Source organism: Mirounga angustirostris, unplaced genomic scaffold (genome assembly GCF_029215605.1).
Source record: "Mirounga angustirostris isolate CCGP_5_RB_7025 unplaced genomic scaffold, mMirAng1.0.hap1 SCAF_1, whole genome shotgun sequence".
Lineage (NCBI taxonomy): Eukaryota > Metazoa > Chordata > Mammalia > Carnivora > Phocidae > Mirounga > Mirounga angustirostris.
The window spans coordinates 175107527-175127423 of NW_026991709.1; the positions used below are offsets into that span (position 1 = coordinate 175107527).

Consider the following 19897-nt stretch of genomic DNA (forward strand, 5'->3'; position numbering starts at 1 on the left):
TTTTCACGTTCTTATTTGCCATCTGTATATCCTCTTCAGGGAAGTGTCTGTTCAGGTTGCTTGCCCATTTTCTAACTAAATAGTTTTGTTTTTTATTATTTGAGTTTTGAGAGGACTTACGTATTCTAGATACTATTCATTTGCTGGGTAAGTGGTTTGCAAACATTTTTTTCCCAGTCTGCAGCTGGTCTTTTCATTCTCTTCACATGGGCTTTCATAAGGCAAAAGTTTTTTATTTTGATCAAGTCCAGTTTATTAGTCTTCTCTTAATGATTCAGGTACTTGTTGTCAAGTCTTTTCTTATCAAAAACTCTGTGCCTAGCCCTAGATCCCAAAGATGTTCTCCTTTGTATTTCTCTGAAAGTTCTATAATTTTATTATATTTAAGTTTCTGATTCATTTTGAGTTAATTTTCATATATGAGTGAGTTTTAGATCATTTTGTTGTTGTTGTTTTCTTTTCTTTGCTGGAGGGGAGGTGGGTGGGGCGATGGGGTAACTGGGTGATGGACATTGAGGAGGGCACTTGATGTAATGAGCTCTGGGTGTTATATACAACTGGTGAATCACTAAACTCTACCTCTGAAACTAATAATATACTATATGTTAATTGGATTTAAATAAAAATTAAATTAAAATTTTTTTAAAAAATCAGTTGAGCATATTTACATGAGTCTATTTCTAGGCAATTTTGTTCCATGGATCTGTGTGTCTATCCCTTTACCAGTACCACACTGCCTTGATCCTTGTGTCTATAAAATAAGCTTTAATATTAGGTAGAGTGATTATTTCCACTTTAGTCTTCTTGGTGAACATGGTCTTAGCTATTCTAAAGGCCTGTGCTTTTACATATAAAATTTAGAAAAAGCTTGCCTGTACCTTCAAAAAATAGAAGCAGAACAAATTTTTTAAATGTGCTGGAATTTTGTTAGTAATTGCATTAAACCTACATATCAGTTTGCAGAGAGTTCATACTATGTTGAGTCTTCCAGTCCATGAGCATAGTACAGCTCTCCATTTGCTTACATTTGATTGTTTTCTATCAGTATTTTGCCACTCTTGGCATATACTTCCTTTGCATGTTTTATTATCTGTATACCTAAGTATCTCAATTATTTTGGAATGATTATAAGCAGTTTTGCATTTTTAATTTTGGTTTCTGCACGTTCAGTGTTAAAGTGTCTAGAAATCGTATCCTCTATCTTATTTAACTCATTTATACTGAGAAGTTGTGTTTTTTGTTTTGTTTTGTTTTGTTTTTGATAGATTCCTTCTCATTTTCTATTTAGACATGTCATCTGCAAATAGGGGTAGTTTGTTTCTTCCTCTCCAAACTGTATCCTTTTTATTTCTTGTTCTTTCATTATTGCAGTGTTTAGAACTTTTAGTACAATGCCAAGAGTGTTAGGTAAGAATGGACCTCCTTGTCATATTCCTGATGTTAGAGGGAAAGCCTTCAGTCCTGTATCATCAAATATGATGTTAACTGTGCTTCTTTGTAGATGCTTTTTCATCATGTTGGTTTGTGATTAAAGTCCAGCTAATTAGAAGTTCCAGAATAATTACAGAGTTTACCAGAATTTGAAAAGGAGACAAAAATAAATTCCTGAGACGTTTCTATCTAAAAAGTCCTGGATTTAGTTTTTATTTATTTTGACTCATAAGGAGAGTTTGTTCTAATATAGTTCTTGCCAAGCATGGATTCCATGCAGCCTTCAATTGAGTTTGGGTTACACATGTACCCTTCGAGTAGGTATTTCAGTAACCTAAAACTTTAGACACTTACTAGACTCCCTTTATCTCTGTAGTCTTTAGTGTTCCCCCCAAAGGGAGGAAATCTTGCTATATTTTGTCAGGTGTTCTTATTCATCAGTGTTTTTCCTTTGTTGATCCCTCTGTCTGAGCAGAATCTCCCTCTCCACCCCCCACACACCATCCTTGATTTGACTGAGGAACTGCTGCTCTTTCAAGGCATCTCTTCCATCTCTAGGTTGAATGTTTGTTCCTCTGTGTACTTACCACGATAAGAGCAAGGTTCTCACTGTTGGTGTCAAGTCCGTCTCTAACCAGACAGGGCTCTCCTTGAAAGGAGGCTCCAGTGATTTATAGTTCAGAACATGCTTGCAGCAGGCTGAAGTCTTCAGTGGATACTTGTTCAATAAGTGACTGCTTCACTTTTCATCCTTGCTGCTAAATGGATGTTTCAAAGCTTCTTTACCTCATGGGCATTTTCATATGTTCCAAAAAGTTTGAGATACGTTTTAAGATACTTAATCTGGGTTGAACTTGCTACATCTTAGTAGGAAGCCACGAAGTTCTATTTTGTGTGTGCAGACTTCAGCTAGTGAGCTTGTTAAAAATGCAGATCCCATTCTAATTTACTAGTTTTAAGTGATTTCCCAGATATCTGCATCTGTAATAGGAATCCTAGGTAATAATGATGCAGGTGGTCCTAGACGACACTTGGAGTAACATGAACTAAGAATTCAGGGGATTAGGTTTTAAAGAAAACAAAAATTCATTGTAGTCACAGTGATTTGGTAGCAACAAAGCCCTGGAAAACATGTTGAAGCCAGTATAGGTATTTTTCTTTTCTTTCCCTCATGTCTATGCTCCACAAACTGACTACAGGTATCCAAAAAATAATGTTCTTTGCCCTTGTATAGAGTTAGAGACAGTATCAATGCAAGTGTCTAGAGCAATGGGCAGGTCTGTTCCAGGCCCTGTTAGTGCTTTAATCAAAAGGGATTTTTACTTTTAGGGGAGAAGAGACATTATTAGTTTCCATAGAACTGTTTTATCCTTTTTTGCATATTCGAGCTTAGAATCAGTGATGAATCACTTCCATGGTGTGAATTTATGTACCAGAATAAAACAAGAATTGGGTAAGAAATTAGCAATGATGACACATACTTGGTTGCCAAAAATCGTCATTTGATATTATTTTTCCATATATAGGCTACAGTCTGATATGATGCGCTTCCCCATTTAGATACTGGGAAATATTTGGATGGTATGGTTTTGCAGTTCCAGCTCAGGCACACTTCAGGAACTTTAATGTTTTGATTATTATGCATTTTAGTTACACATTTAAGATAATATAATACTGTGTTATCATATCGTTTTCGTAGGGGAACTTCCTGTTAAAATAAATGCAGAAACACAATTTTTTCTTCTTTTATGGGCGCACATAGTGAGTTTTGCTGAATAGCTTTATTCCATGCTTATAACCTAGTAATTTAATGCTGTTTTTCAGTAACATTAAAATGAGACAAGTAGACCTTCTTATTTCATTCAATCTGGTAGACTGATTTAAGGTGCTTAGAATATTCATAGCTGTCTACAGTCTGTAGTTTTATCCGTTTGAAGATAATTATTTTGCTTTTTACCTTTTTCAAGGCAGAGTTGAAATTTTCCAAGTTGTATTCTGAAGTAGACACACTGCCTCACCACATAGGTAATTTATATGAACCCTTAAGAGCTATGAAATGAGTGTATTCTTTCACAAATTGACAGTGCAATTGTTCTGATACATAAAGTGACACCACTGAGTATATTAACTGTGGAGTTCACAAGTTTTGGGTTCAAAGAAACAGATTTTTTTCTCTTCTTCCTTTTCCCCCAAAGGCTTAAGCTTTGTTCAAAATGAACCAACAGAATTTTCTTCCTTCTGTAATTTATGGTGGAGAATGAGAATCAGAATTTGTTGTCCTGGACTGTGACTGGAAGAAATTAAACAGTTTAAAAAAATAATAATAATCACTGCTGATCAAAATAGCATTTGCCTTGATTGCTTTATTAAAAACTTGGCGGGGGGGCGCCTGGGTGGCTCAGTCGTTAAGCGTCTGCCTTCGGCTCAGGTCATGATCCCAGGGTCCTGGGATCGAGCCCCACATCGGGCTCCCTGCTCAGCGGGAAGCCTGCTTCTCCCACTCCCCCTGCTTGTGTTCCCTCTCTCACTGTGTAGCTCTCTGTCAAATAAATAAATAAATAAAATCTTTAAAAAAACAACAACAAAAAAAAAACAAAAAAAAAACTTGGGGGAAAAAAGAGTCTTTGGACAATTATAAAAATGGTTTTCTTTTTTTTTCACAGCTACAAATATAAAGAAATAGGTGGACCCAGTTTACTGTGATCCTTTGAATTCTACCCGGATGGTGGTTTTCGATGATACCTACCTTGTATGGAAGTATTTATAGGTAGAATAAAATTTATTTGGGCTACTTAGGATAAAATATTTTGGGAGAGAAATTCATGAATGGCTGGCTTTCATTAATAGGTGAAGCTACACGTCTTCACGATTTGATGAATCACTATTGCAAATGTGGATATTGGTCTATGTATATTTTTGGTTCAAGATACTTCATTTCCTTCTTTGAGTCCTATTGTCTGGTTATTTCATTCCAATATGCTTCATCCTTTGGGAAAGCCCAGGCCACTTTTGACACTGTTCCAGCGCCACAGGATTAATGGGTCTATATTCTTATCATATTGCTGAATTTCTAAGAAGCCTTAATAAAGAAATCAAAATCCTAATTTTCCTTCTCCAAGCAAATGATCCCCTCTTGAGATTCCTGAGAAAAGGTTTTAAAAATTATTGGATTGTCTCTGTGTGAAGATTTTAATTTGTATTGCCCTTTCTGAAATTCCGTTTTGTTTTGTTTTCAAATCAGATCTTGAAAATTTTAAAACCAAAATGAGAAGTACGGTGTCTGTGCGTGAAGGCCAGGGAGTCGTCCTGCTCTGTGGCCCACCGCCACACTCTGGAGGTGAGAAGTGGTCTGTTTGTGTTTTTTATATTGATTGAATAAGTTTCAGTGCAAGACCAACAGCATGTGTACTGTTATTGCTTCCTTAAATTACCCTAAGAAAATTGATAACCCAAGTATTGGATTCTGTCAACTGAGTTGGAATATAAGAAACTCTACAAAAGATAGTTCATCCAGGGAAGTTTATAAACATAATTTATTACAACAAGGAGTGTTGTAAAGGCAAGTGAGATCAAGTTTGTTTCAATTACCTAATGGTGCTGAACAATGCTTCTTACACCATATCATTTGTTATTTAGTTTTAGACCATGACATACATTCGAGTCTTTGTGGAGTCTTTGTGGTTTCCTTCTCTCTACCCCCCCAACTCTCTCCCTTTTTCTCTCTCTTTCTCTCCCCCTCCCTCTCTGTCTCTCTCATATACACACTTAAACATGATGATTAATATATGCTGTTGGATCTCTTTACATATGATATACATATGAAAATGATACGTGTATGTATATTCACATCATTTTCATTGGGGTGTTGGAATTACAAATTTTATGTTACATTGGTATAAATTGAAATACTGCTAAAAGTTCAGAAGCTTAACAAAATAGCTACCCGAGTGAATGAACTTCACATATGAAAATAATTTAATAAGCATTGCTCCCCAGTAAGAGCCTGGACTGTTGGCTCGATTTTACTCTCAGGCTTACTCCTGCAAACTTGGTCACTTGTGGGAACAAAGAGGGCATTATTAATGTATAAATCATGGTTCTTGGAGAAACAAGCAATTCTGTTCTTGAGAGGATGGGAATTATTGAGAGATAAACAGGTTAGAGAGGATCTTCCTGACCAGAGGCAAAACTGAGAACTCTTCCCATCATAGTGAAGTTTATTCAAATGAAAATATGATGGACTTTGTTTTGTGACATACAAGTCCTTTACCACAAGTGACTTGTCAGTTTTAATCACAAAACCCTCAGTCCAATAAAACAAACACATCCCATTTTCACTATCTTATCACTTGAAGTGTATGAGCCAAGGGAAGGTTGCAAGTGTAGGGCTTGATTAGCAGACATGATTGCCATGATGTTGGGGGTATGGATTTACACTGGGCTCCCCAGTCTACTTCAGTAGTATATATTTTCTTTTTTTTTAAAAAAAGATTTTATTTATTTATTTGAGACAGAGAGAATGAGAAAGAGAGAGCACATGAGAGGGGGGAGGGTCAGAGGCAGAAGCAGTCTCCCTGCCGAGCAGGGAGCCCAATGCGGGACTCGATCCAGGGACTCCAGGATCATGACCTGAGCCGAAGGCAGTCGCTTAACCAACTGAGCCACCCAGGCGCCCGAGTAGTATATATTTTCGGGAATCTTGAAGTTCCAAGGGAATTTTAACTTGGAAGGGAAACAGTCTCTCGAATGCAGATAAAAGTAACTGAGCTCAAACTGGCTTGAAGAAAATAGGGAGTTTCCTGGATCCACATCACTGGGATGATTAGTTGGCTTCTAGTTGAGCTGTAGGGTTGTCAGAGAGATACACTGCCCAGATAGACTTGCTACCTCACTGTGGGTAGTGGGGTCAATGGAGAGCCTCTAGGTCTCAGCTCCCTCCCAATCTCCTCAGCTGTGGAGTGCCAATTGCCCATAGTCTCACCCTGTCTGCAGCCGCCCACATCTGGAGACTCATCAGGGCAGGAATTAAAAGTCAGCCCTTTCTGCTCAAGACTAGGGAGTTCTGAGGGGCAGTCCTTCCAGAGCCTCCTGTGAACATGTCCAGGGCATTGTTGGATCATATCACAGTTGGACTTCTTTCTCTTCCTAGTCCTGCTCCTGCTTCTTTCCTTTTATAAGTTTTGATCATTGATAAACATATTTTATCCCAAACTCTGCCTCATTTCTGTTCCCTGAGAACCCAGTCTCCCCTTCTGCTGGGGCCACAGGTTCAACCAATTTCATGAACAGTCATCCTTTCCTTCTATCTCTTGGTTCTGCTTCCCTCAATGTTGATTCCATGTAACGTAACCTGGTGGTGTCAAAGGTGGCCTCCAGCAACTCCAAGCTCTTGTGGTCCCTTTATGCTAGAGATCCTAATGGACCAGACAATCTTTTGTTCAGTGGCTCTCGATTTTAGCTGAATCAACCTTATTTAGGAGATGATCCCTATAGCAGGGAGTTAGGGTCAGCTCTGTCTATTGATGAGAAAGACCTATTTTCTAAAAGAAAAGAGGGTTTTGTTGTGCAAAAATGAGGCAGTGTATTAGAAAGAATCAATGGCTAGAACTACATGTAGTAAGGAAGTTTCAAAATAAATTTATTTTTAAAATAAATATAAAATAACAGCTGGAGAGTCTTGTCTGTGGTGAGTTTCAGAAATGTTGGCCTGATTTAAGATCCTGAGTGATCTTTAAGTGTTTTTATGATAAGATTATTTGCTGATAACAAAGAAGGGACCTTTCTGTTTACTAAGCTGTTGGAGGGAACATGTTCCAAAAGAATCTTTTCTAATATTGTGCAATTGGAGAACTGTTGGTGACTTCCTGTATTTCTCTTCTCATTTTTTAGAGCACATAGGTTGGGGTGACTGTGGAAGTCAAGTAGGATTGTAGATGAAGAAGGAAAGAAGCTTCCCCAGATAGGACACATTAGCACTGAAGAAGCTTGACCATGCATGCAGTTGTAAAGAACTGAACAAAAGCATACCTTCCTCAGTGCTAGATTGTGCAGGAAAATGATCAGGGCTGGCGTGTCAGATTTAGATCCTGAAAACAGGATTCTCATTGATCCAAGTTTGCTTAATGCTAAGATACTCACAATTTACATCGACTGCGGTGACACATTGGCTTGTGAACTCCTTGAAGACAGAGCCCAAGTGACTGTTGGCTCTGTACCCAAGGGAAAGTGAACGTCAGCACATATGAAAATAGTTTAATAAGCATTTAACAAGCAGCACAAGGCTGGTTGATGTAACAAGTAGTCAGTGAATATTGGTTGAACAAATGCACACATTCATGAAATAAAGGAATCCTTTTTTTAGAGTTGGTCAGTTATAAAGGCTTTTTGAGAAATCACTAGAAATTTTGTTTCTAGAGGTCCAAGCATCTAACAACCAGTATGCCCTGGGTGCCAACCAGACAGGTGCAGGCACTGACAGATGAGCGTGAACTCCAACCATAGCAGCCGATAGCAGCCCTGCTTCCCAGCCCTTACTGACTTAGGGAGTTGTCATTCGATGAAGGGTGTGAGGCAGGTCACAGAACAGTTGAAGCTGCAATGCCAGGGTTTATCAGTCATGTGATATGTGGCACTCATGGCCCACCCTGGGACCCTGTGAGACATGCATTTTTGCCTTTCTTTGTCTTCACCATTCTGCATTACTTTCATTCACTCCTTTCCATTTCTTCTTGGTCCCTTCTCAGTGGCTGGAAATGTTTAATTATGTTGTTATTTTCTAATTACTGAAGACACCTTCATATTTTCTTCATCCACTGTTTGGCCATTGTTTAAGGAAACACAAAAATCAGCAATGCCCAAAGTTCCTGTGAGCAGAAATCTCCCCAGAGTTCAACCACATGCCCAACTCACTGTATGTCCTAGTCCAGTGCTTCTGAGACTTTGATGGCAAATGAATCAACTGGGGACCTGCTAAAATGCAGATTCTGAATCAGTGGGTCTGGGTTGGAGCCCAAGATTCTGCATTTTCAGTAATCTCTCTCATGAAGCTGATGCTGCTGGCCCATGGGCCACACTCTGAATAGCTTTATCCTAGCCTCTCTATTCCATTAGGTGGAGTCCCTAATGATTTCCCTGTTACTTACTTCTGCCCTCAAACTCCTTCCTTTTTCCCTAGCCAGTTTCTTGGCCTAAACACTAGAATTTGTTTGTAATTTCAGAACCAAAATATCACCTTCCCCCCAAGGACATCACTTTTTTTTTTTTTCTTTCACTCACGCCTAAAGAGTCTTTCTCACGATGCTCTTTACTCAGATTCATTCCCTTGTTTGGTGACCTTCCTGGTTTCCAACAGATTTATATATATTTAATGTCTCCTAAAACTCTTGTCTTTCTTTTTTTCTAAGTCCTAGAGGTAAGGGGATTGCCCTTTTAATATTGCCCTTGAAATGAAGGGGCCAGAGTCCCAAGCATAGGAAGCAATCATGGTTTTATCTCATGACTTCTAACCTCCCAGGTGTGATGTGAAAGGCAAACATAACCTTGAACTTGATGTTAGTTTAGATAAGAATTCATAGAGAACCTCACCAAGAACAAACTCTTCAGATGCTGAAATTAAATTATATGACATGAAGTACCTTAGGTGTTGATGGGAGCCATCAGTTGGGTGTATTAGTTTCTGCAAAACCCCTCTGAGAATGTCTCAGGTCTCTGAGTGAGATGATGCTTTTACTCTTTTAATCACGATAAAAAGAAAATATCAAGGCACAAAGACACATTAGTTACAGTATGCTATGCATTTTTTAATCATTGAGAGATGTAATGTGCCCCCAAACAACTTTATCTTTCCCACACTGCTTTCTGCCTTTTTCTTGCAGGGGGGTGTCTCAGGAGTCGCTAAAGGGTTCTATGTTAGAAGGACATTCCTCATTTGGTGATGTGGAGGTTGTGGAGTTGGGACTCACACCAAAGGTGTTCTGTTTGGGTTTTGGTTGTGTTTTTCCTGTAGCCAGCAACGTGATCTATAAGAGCTACTTCACTGCTGTTTATTGAAGGTCACAATAGCTGTTTTTACCTTTTTTTTTTTTTTAATTTCCTGGCTTTTATTTCTTCTATTATTGGCCCATAGTAAAATTGTGTTAAAATCTCTTCTCTTGTGAATAAATTGTTTACTTTCTATTGTTCATTTGGGATAAAAATCAGAAATATTCTCCCAAAATAGACTAGGGAATTCTACATGTTAAAAGCCTAAATGAGGATACTAAAGTATGGAAACTGCATATATTATTTATACTCCTGTAATTCACTTATGCAGATAATTTATAAGGAAGTGGCAGCAACCTGGGGCTGCTTTGCTTAAGAGTAGTCACCATTTATTTGATTCCAATAAGAAGGAAAAATTGTTTCATGGTAGGTGACAATTAGGAATTTCTCTTTGGAATCCCTATAACTCCTAAGCAACACAGGTCATTGTCATTTGAGAGGGGTCTTATCTTCCACTCATTCTGTGACTTTTTTTTTGCCACTTCCTGTCCATTGGCTTATCTACAGAACAACCCAGTATCTCTCTGAGGCAAGAGGAATTAGCATCCTCTTAGAAATTAGTTGGAAAACTAGGAATTGACAAGTCAGAAATAAGAGACTGGACATGGATTATCTGTAGCTTAATTATTAATCTAGTTACCAACAGCGTGAAAAGCTGGGAATTAGTGTAATTACCATGCAGTTGCTGGTATCACTATAAAATCATTAGAAATTCAAATGCAGCAATTACCCTATTATAAATAAGGTTAGAAGACTAGTTCATGGGCATTTCATGATAAATATTAACTAGACAGGAATTCAAAGGCTGATCAGGTTATTGCATACACACCTGTTAATAAAGAGTTGATTTTGTCCGAAGATGGCTGATGAAATTAATTCCGAGTAAGGAATAGGTTGTAGGCTTTCGCCGTATTTGGTCTCTGATCCAGCTTCTCGTGTCTGTGCTGTGTGCACGCTCTTCTTGAAATGACAGCCCTGGACACTGCCATCCACTTACAACAACATAGCCTTTGGGATGTTCAAAGGACAATGTGAGATGCCAAACAGCAGATAGTGAAGGCTGAAGTGACTTAATGCTAAAAATTGCTTTGTAAATCCTGGTGTGACAGAGGTGAGAACTGTTAGCAACATAACCAGATGGCATGGGATTTACACCCTCTGTATCAACATCTTTGGTTGTGGTTTTTTGTTGTTGTTGTTTTGTTTTGTTTTGTTTTTTTACTTTCTTTCTTTCCTCAAGACTGTAAAGCAAACGTCAGCTCAGGTAGCTTAGACAGGACAAGCCTGAAGAAAAGGTGCCAAGTAGAAATTTTCTGAAAAGACGTGTCCAGTTGCTAGACCCTTCATTAAGGTGACAAGACACCATGATGTGCTTTTTGATGGGATTTTTGATGGGATTAACTCAGAACAGTAATTTCCACAAATAATCTGTGAATGTAATGCCACTTTGTCTTAGACATTCGTTTTTCCTTGAACTACACTTCTCTACTGTTTATATTTGTAATTTCGTCAAACTTAAAACAACAGTTTCTTACAACACTTTGAAGTAAAGAATAGGTTCATGGACTTTTTGGCTTCCATCACATTTGCATCACTGGTCACTGTGTGAAGTGTTTCTCTGAGAACCCAGTGGTTTTCCTTTCCCTAGAGCTGAAAAAGTTGTATCTTAGCAGGCATTTATGCCATCACAAGTTGTGAGATCAAGATAAAGCAGATGACTGGTGGATTCCTGAGGAATAATCATCTGTGCCTTAGAGTATATCACTCTGAATGTGTTGCTCCTAACTGGGGAGAGGGGAGCGGACACGGGTAGGTTAACATGTCATGCCAAACGCTAGAGAATCCATCTGTAGACGGAATGAATAATATATCACAATTGTAAAACAATTTTATGAATCCATTTCAATTCTGATGTGACCGTTGACATTTACAGGAGTCCAAAATATTAACAAATTCATAGTAACATTCAGACAAGTATGTTCTGAGTCAATTGACACACAAACTTCAGCTGCTATTATGTGGATAAAGCAAAATATTTTGATCTCTAAAGGAAATATTTGTTGTTTGTAGTTGGAAGTGGAGATGAAAAATCCTGTTTCTCTGAAGCACTTGAATATGGAATCTGTGAATTAGAAATACTCATTGAGTTTGCCTATTGTCCTTGTTTTTATTCTTTTTTCCATCCATCCATCCATCCACCCACCCATCCATCCATTTTATTCATTCATTGATTTACTCTTGCATCCATCGAGTATCTGTTGATATATAAAAGATGTTTTATGTCTTATAATACTATTTTACTATAATAAATATAGCCCTTTAGTTGAATAATCTTAGTATTAGGTAGAGAAAAAACTGAGAGCATTGTTGATGAAACTGATAGGAATGTATTCAAATTAATATTTGTTGAACCTCACCCCAAACCTCTCCCCAAGTGAAAAATCCTGAAAGTGTGTAAGAAATAGAAAGATAAATAGGAATCCCTTTGTCCTCGGGGGTTTATGGTCCCACAAGAAGTGAAAAGGTGGGTTTGCTGATGACTGGTTAGCCCTGAAATAACAGTAATAGTATCATTGTTCAATCAGACACTGGGTTTATTGTTCATAATATCAAGGAAGGGTGTATTACTCTTATTCTACATTGACAAGCTGAACCTCATAGCAGTTAGGTGATTTGTTGAAAGCCACACAATAGTAGATTTGGGCTTCAGACCTAGATCTGTTGCTTTTTGAAGGAAAATTTTTCTATCTTCACAAAAATTACAGGCTTCAATTTTTTGATTTACATATTATCTGCCTTCTAGCATGATGTTCTTCAGAACCTTTTGATATATGCAAATACATAATTAAAATGTTTATAAGCACCTCTACCCTATACTTCTCTCTCTCTCTCTCTAGCTCTTTCACTCCCAGACATACTTAGGAGGCATAGTGGGTACAAACCAGGCATCTAAGAGCTAGCTTGCTTGAATCCCAGTTCTAACTCTGACATTACTACAAACTTTGGACAAATTGCCTAACCTCCGAATCTGTTTCATATCTGTAAACAGGGAATAATCATAGAACTTATCCTTATAGGGTGGTTGTGAGGGTTTACAAAGGTAATACATGTTACTTGTTTGAAATGTCTGATTTAGTTATTAGACAAAAAAATATACTATAGTCTTAGTGTTTTTACTATATAGAAAAATGTAAAAATTTAAAATATCTAAATGGCGGTGCCTGGGTGGCTCAGTCGGTTAAGCATCTGCCTTTGGCTCAGGTCATGATCCCAGGGTCCTGGGATCAAGCCTGGCATTGGGCTTCCTGCTCAGGGGAGAGATGCCTCTCCCTCTCCCTCTGCTGCTCCCCCTGCTTGCTTGCGTTCTCTGTCAAATAAATAAATCTTTAAAAATAAAATATTTAAATAAAAGTAAATCTATAAAGAGGGTTTATTGTATTTTTTCTTTTACTCCAGAGGATTTTCTTGCCTGGAATAGTTGTACCCCACTTTGGAAAACATGGTTCTAGAAAATATTTGGATTTCCTCCCTCCTTCTTGATTAATCTGTGGTTGGGGATGGAAGACTTGACTATTTTTTGTTTAACAACACAGTGACACTTAGAAATAGAGGAATGGGGATGGCTTTGAGGTGCCTAGACTGTACAAGCATCAGTGACTGACTCTCCCCAGGGACTCCCTGCCCCGTGGGCTGCACCTATGCGGAGCATGTCTCAGCCGGCCTTGGCTGACTGGCCCAGAGAAGGACACCTGACACAAGCTGGGCCAATCAGATGCTCTCTTCTGGAAATTTGTTATTTGACCCGACAGGAAATAATTCTGAATTTTGGAGTTTGAGGCCGACTTATTTCTATTATGTAAACTAGGCAGCCAAGAAAACTGATATACATGGAGCAGAGATGCAGCCCTGCCAGGGATTAAGAGACCAGGCGGGGCGCCTGGGTGGCCCAGTCAGTTAAGCGTCTGCCTTCAGCTCAGGTCATGATCTAGGGGTCTTGGGATTGAGCCCCGCATTGGGCTTCCTGCTCATGGGGAGATTGCTTCTCACTCTCATTCTCCCTCTGTGCTCTCTCTCTCATTTGCTATCTCTCTCTCTCAAATAAATAAATAAAAACCTTAAAAAAAAGAGAGAGACCAGAGACAGAGAGTAAAGACTAAGGACTGCTTAGCATTCGAGTGGGCGAGCAGGGAAAGGGGCAGAGGGAGGAGAGAGAATCTCAAGCAGACTCCCCACTGAGCATGGAGTCACATGAGGCTCTGGATCCCAGGACCCTGAGATCATGACCTGAGCCTAAATCAAGAGTCAGACGCTCAACCAACTGAGCCACCCAGGCGCCCCGCTCCACTTACAGTTTATCACAGCAGCAGGTTTCATGCATTTCCCTTCTACTTCATTCTCAGATCCCCTAAATGGTCTTCCATAGTACAATGAGAAAATCATTTTGTCCCACTCTAAAGACTGCAGAGTTTTCCTTGCTCTGAGTCTATCCACCCACAGATATAAGTCAGAAGGAGACTTAAGCCCATCAAGAAAATTATATGCATAAGCTGGAAGTTTAAATCCACCGTTACAGTGATAAGTGTTTCAACAAGAACTTATTTAAAAATTGCAGAGCTCTGACAGATGGTTTCTGCTTTAAGTAAAAATAAAGTTGTTAATTTAGTGCAAATCACGGATGGTAAAGGCTTTGTTTCCTAACATTCTAAGCAGAAATTGAGGATGATCATTAGTTGGTGCTTTTGTCATTAAAAACAAACAAAACAAACACCACAGTAGTACTAGGCAAGTCCTAAGACGTAATCTGTGCACTGGTAAGAGGGAGAGCTAAACATTGGTTGCTTTGCCATGAAAATGCATTTATATGGACCTGGTGTTTTAATTAAGATTACAAGAGCTACGGTAACAAACCTGAAAATAGATTAGCTCAAACCAAACTGTGTTTCTTGTTTAGATAAGGTCCATTTCAAGCTCTCTGGCTCCATCCATTTATGCCCCTTCATTACAACATCTAAAATCCATGGTTATTGACTCTGTCTCCCTCAAGCTGGCAGAAAGAAAAGGGTGAAAGAAGCCACATGGGTGGTTTTTATGCAATAGGTCCAGATGTCATATGTTACCTATGTGCACATTCTTTTTCGTTTGTTTGTTTAAGATTTTATTTATTTATTTAGTGCTCATGGGGGGTGGGGCAGAGAGAGAAGGAGAGGGAGAATCTGAAGCAGACTCCGCACTAAGCACGAAGGGAACCTGACATGGGGCTGGATCCCATGACCCGAGATCATGACCTGAGCCAAAATCAAGAGTCGGATGCTCAACTGACTGAGCCACCCAGGCATCCCACCTATGTGCCCATTCTTTTGACTGGTCTCCAGTCACATGGTCACACTGAGAGCAAAGGAGGTAAGAATATGTGTTCCAGTGTGTGCCAAGGGAGAAGTGAGAACAGGTCGGAAGTATGGCTAACCTGTCTCTGCAATACTTCATTATATCTGTGCTTTTGAAAATGAGCACATGAGGACCTGAGATATAAGATACAGTCACATGTCTTAAGGGCTTGTTTGTGAACTCTAGTGGCTATGTGAGAAGTTTTATTTGGAGAGCTTCTTTAAAATGTTCATTCCATGATCCCAGTCTCTGAGATTCTGACTCAATAGTGCGGGGTCTTTCTTGGGAATCTGCACTCTTTATAAATGACTCAGGATTTTTGATTCAGATGGTCTTTGAGCAACACTTTGAGACACACTATCATCAAGTCATAAAAATTTAAATGTTTTAAAGAAATATTTCAAGGAGGGGTGCCTGGGTGGCCCAGTCGGTTAAGCGACTGCCTTCGGCTCAGGTCATGATCCTGGAGTCCCTGGATCGAGTCCCGCATCGGGCTCCCTGCTCGGCAGGGAGTCTGCTTCTCCCTCTGACCCTCCCCCCTCTCATGTACTTGCTCTCTCTCATTCTCTCTCTCTCAAATAAATAAATAAAATCTTTAAAAAAAACAAATATTTCAAGGAATATTTCTTCATCGTTTATGATGAAGAAAGTGTAAGCATTGATATTTCAGTGGTTGAATTTTATTAATAAGGACAATTTAGACTCTGAAAGGGAAATGGAATTCTTAGCTTATATAAAACATTGATGTTCATTTATTTATAAGCTAGGCAGTTTCTATCTCTGCTGAGTTTTTTCTTCATTAACATTAGCTCCCTTAGAGAACATAATTGTTAGTATGCCATGTGTAACTGAATATTCTCTGGCTTTTACACCTTCCCAGGTGTGGAACTATTGGTAGGCACCCAAAGTCAACTGTGATTGTTGATGGTCACATGAACTGAGCACCACTACTGGTGTTGGTAAAGATGGTTTAGCCTTTGGTCTTCCTGGGCACTGCTTGGCATCTCACCCCCGAGTAGTTTGGATCCATTCATTGTTATTATGTGTGTGTGTGTGTGTGTTTCATCTCAAGGGGGTATATCTGTCTAGTGTAAAACCCAGATTGATCTTGTAGGGAGGGAATTTCAAAATTGATCACTTTCTCTTTTTGGCCTCGCTCTTATTTAAAAACTGTTTTTCCCTATTAATCATAGCAAGTTGGACTTTGAAATGATACCAGGATTTAACTCTAAGAAATTGTGAAATGAGCTATGTGCAAAGTTTTCAGTAAGATTACAAGAATCAGTTCTTAGATTCACAGAAATGCCACAGTACTCACCTTTCCATATTCTGCAGGGGCTGGCCAAGTGATGCAAATGAATGAGCACGGACAAGTTTTGAGGCTTGGATAATTTTTTTCCACTTACACGTTAAACCTTTTAACAGCATTTACTTTATTTGCATTTTTTTATCTATAGAAAAATACAGAGGCTTTTTTAGTTCATTTAGTTTTTTGTCACACATATTTTCCATTTGTTGATTATAGTTTTCACCATGGTGTTTTTCCTAATGTCCTCTTAAATTCTTTAGACACAGGCACATTTTGCATATTAAACACATAGAGAGCATTTTCACTATTTATGGACGAAGTTTCCTTTGTATCAGTCAACTTTTACTTTGTTCTTTTGTAGTAACAAATGACCCCAAAGTCTTGGTGGTTTACAGTAATGAAGGTTTATTTGCTATTTCGTAGGCTCTCCGGGGTGGGTTGAGTGCAGCTATGTTGGATGTCACTTTTTCACTTTGAGAAAAGGCAGCCCTTGTCTGGGATAAGCCATTCTCATGATGGGAAGAAAAGAAAATTACCAGAACCATCCTGTCTGTTTACAAGTTCAATCATTTCCACACTCATTCCGTTTTGCAAAGCAAGCGTTATGACCAGTGCTAATCAAATGGGCCAGAAACTATCCAAACTAGAGACAAGCAACAAATAATCTTAATAAAAACATAATCATATGCTCTCTTATTTATTTATTTTTTAGCTATTTGGCTTTTGAAGTTGTCCTTTCAATTTCCCTACATTTGACTGGATCTAGATATGATAATTAGTTCATGTTATCCTAACTCTACCAGTAAGAAAACATAAGAATAATATATCTTGATGAAAAATGTCACCCAAAAGGTTCAGACCACACAAAGGTTTCAAATGCTACTCAACTCCAGCTGGTTATTGCCATGGAGAAAGTACATCTTTGGATTTTTCACAAAAAGCTAGAAACTGTTATGTTGGCAAAATTACCCAAAAATGTTTTAATAGGGTGGGTTAAACAATACATGGTTCAAGGCTGCTGTCAGCCTATAGACTATAGATGGAGGTCTCTTCCTCAGGGACATAGAATTCATGCCAATTTAAAAAAATAGGCCTAATTGATTCAACAATCTGAGAGAATACAAGTCTGAGAGACAGTTAAGGTTATGGCTTATAGCCATTAAAAATTCACTTCTATGGGATTTAGGAGTAAATAAAGTAGAGTAATAAAATAATTCCAAACAAGGCTAATGAAAATAGCTAATTACAGGTTCCTGGAGACCTGCAGTGTTTGGAAGTCACATCTCATTCCTTCTGGAAATAGTTTTCCAAATTCATTTTACATACTTCTTCTGAAGTAGTTAAGCATTCTCCCCTTCTATTTTACATCATTACTTTTCTTAGCAAATGTTTTATGACCCCAAAGTGAGGCTAAACCAGCCAATGAATCACAATAGAGTGGTAGGGGTATAATGTGTGGTTTTTATTATACATAAGTACAAACTCTGTAATTCTTGAGACTGAAACTGATTTTATCTGGAAAAAGGTGATTTCGGAAGATCAATGATAGATGTCGGCCAAGCCTAGTTCCCATGAAGAAGCATCATGTTCCCAAGAGTAAATACAATAACTCAGCAAAAACATAATTACTACTTCTGTTGTAGCTGTAAATAAGTTGTTTGTTGTTCCTGATGTAAATTTTTACATAAATCTAGAAATTTACAATTTTTTCTCATTTTTCTAATATAATGTTGTCCATGATATATTTGGAAGTATTATGCGTTTTGCAACTCACTCCTGTTACTTCTTTTAATTTCCCGCTTAATTTCTATACAACATGTCACATATTACCTGTACTGCCTTGTAATGATCACCTTCCACAGATAAGGAACTTGATTATGCACTGCCTCCCTGACATGACCATCTGATTAATGGGTTGATACATTGGGGCGCCTGGGTGGCTCAGTCGTTAAGCGTCTGCCTTCAGCTCAGGTCATGATCCCAGGGTCCTGGGATCGAGCCCCGCGTCGGGCTCCCTGCTTGGCAGGAAGCCTGCTTCTCCCTCTCCCACTCCCCCTGCTTGTGTTCCCTCTCTCGCTGTGTCTCTCTGTCAAATAAATAAAATCTTTAAAAAAAAAAAATGGGTTGATACATTAAATACAATGGGTAAAGGTAAATTCTGTGTTCCCACCCTAGACTTACTTTCTCTTGTGGTTTTATATTTTATCAGTGTATGTTATACTCAAAGACCATTTGTGTGACATTGAGCAGCATTTTTCACACTGTGTTCTTATGGAACAAGTATCATGTACAAATGTGAGGCAGTTTAAAAAAAACTGCTTTTTCAAAAATACTGGGAAAAACAAAAGAAAACATTGTTCTTTTAGTTCTCAGGGCTTTTAAGAGTACAGTATTGAGTTTACATATCCAAGAGGACTCTAGCATGCAGCTTTTCCCAAATTTACCTGACAAGAGAACCCTTTGCTTATGCAGCATCTTGCAGGACCAGATGTTCTGAGGAGCACACTTTAGGAGATGCTCATCTAGCTTGAAGACTGTGCACGCCAGTGATTTTCAAAATGCCCTCTGCCAAGTGCTCTGAGGGTTTATGAAAGTACTTACGGGGACAGCTTAGTGTCCGTACCTCTCATTTCCTCTTCATATAGAGCATTTTTGCTTTTACTTATTTTAAGTTTGTAATTCCATATGAATATTCCTTAAAGGCAGGATTCTGAATTGATGAGTTATAAAGAAAAGGAAGGAAAAGAGTAAGAGAGGGCAGCAGGGAAGGAGATTAAGAGGGAGGGAGAGAGGGATAGAGAAAGAATGTATCTATTATCAGTGAACAAGTGGAGTCAGTTGCCTGAATTTGTTTGTTTTTCTTTTGGCTGTAGAATTCTTGATATGTTAGGGGGTGGTTTGTTCTTTATATCATAATGAAAATTGGGGGAGAAAATTAAGGGATGCTTTGAGTAGTTAATGTACTTCTGGCATTCTGTAAATTCAATTAATTATGTGTGGATCACATTACATCTGTTATAGTAATAACAACAGGCTGGTGTTTTCTGGTGGAGAAACTAGTCCATCAATCACCCATACTCATTGATCTTCAAATAAGGGGACCCATTCTGACTGGCTTACAGTAACCAAAGTGTGTTTTCAACGTTACTGCCAAAACATACTGTATTCCACAAATCTCTTAAGAAGGCCTATTCTGTTTCCACTTGAGATATGAAATGACATCTGAAGTGGTGATATATGTAGACTTAAAGCAATCTTTTTCAATCATTATAACCTTTAAGCACCACTGACATCCCTCAGGATTCTTTGACCTTTTCTCTCTGTATTATGCTTTTTGACAGCTCAGAGAGAGAAGTAGTATACCTGACATCTGGTATAAACATGAAATGTTAATTCTTGACACATACTTAATATTGCCAACCACTTACAGATACTTATATGATGGATTTTGTTTTTCCCGTGGCTATAACATGAAGTCTATATGGGTTTTCTTAATACAGTGGTAGAAAGCAGTGAAAGCTGTTTATATTCCAGTTTTCCATAGCTGTGGTTCTATCTTTGATTCATCACCATCGATTAGGCAGAAGGCATAGCCCTACACTGACAGGATTTTGTTCTCTACAGTATCAGAGTAAAGAATAAGGGGAGTTGAAAGACTATTAGAACAAAACACAGACACATACGCACAATTGCAACACCCACAGGGTGTTATTATTAAAGACATTATTAATA

At 38.4% G+C, this 19897-nt stretch overlaps 1 protein-coding gene across 2 annotated transcripts in view; it reads left to right on the forward strand.

The window, feature by feature from the left end:
• Positions 1-19897, forward strand: part of CNTN3 (contactin 3) — a 339295-nt gene that overhangs the window by 181014 nt on the left and 138384 nt on the right. For both annotated transcript variants that reach the window (XM_045863787.2, XM_064593591.1), the window contains exon 5: positions 4673-4768. In XM_045863787.2, the coding sequence (XP_045719743.2) occupies positions 4673-4768 (96 nt within the window). The remainder of the gene's footprint in view (positions 1-4672; positions 4769-19897) is intronic.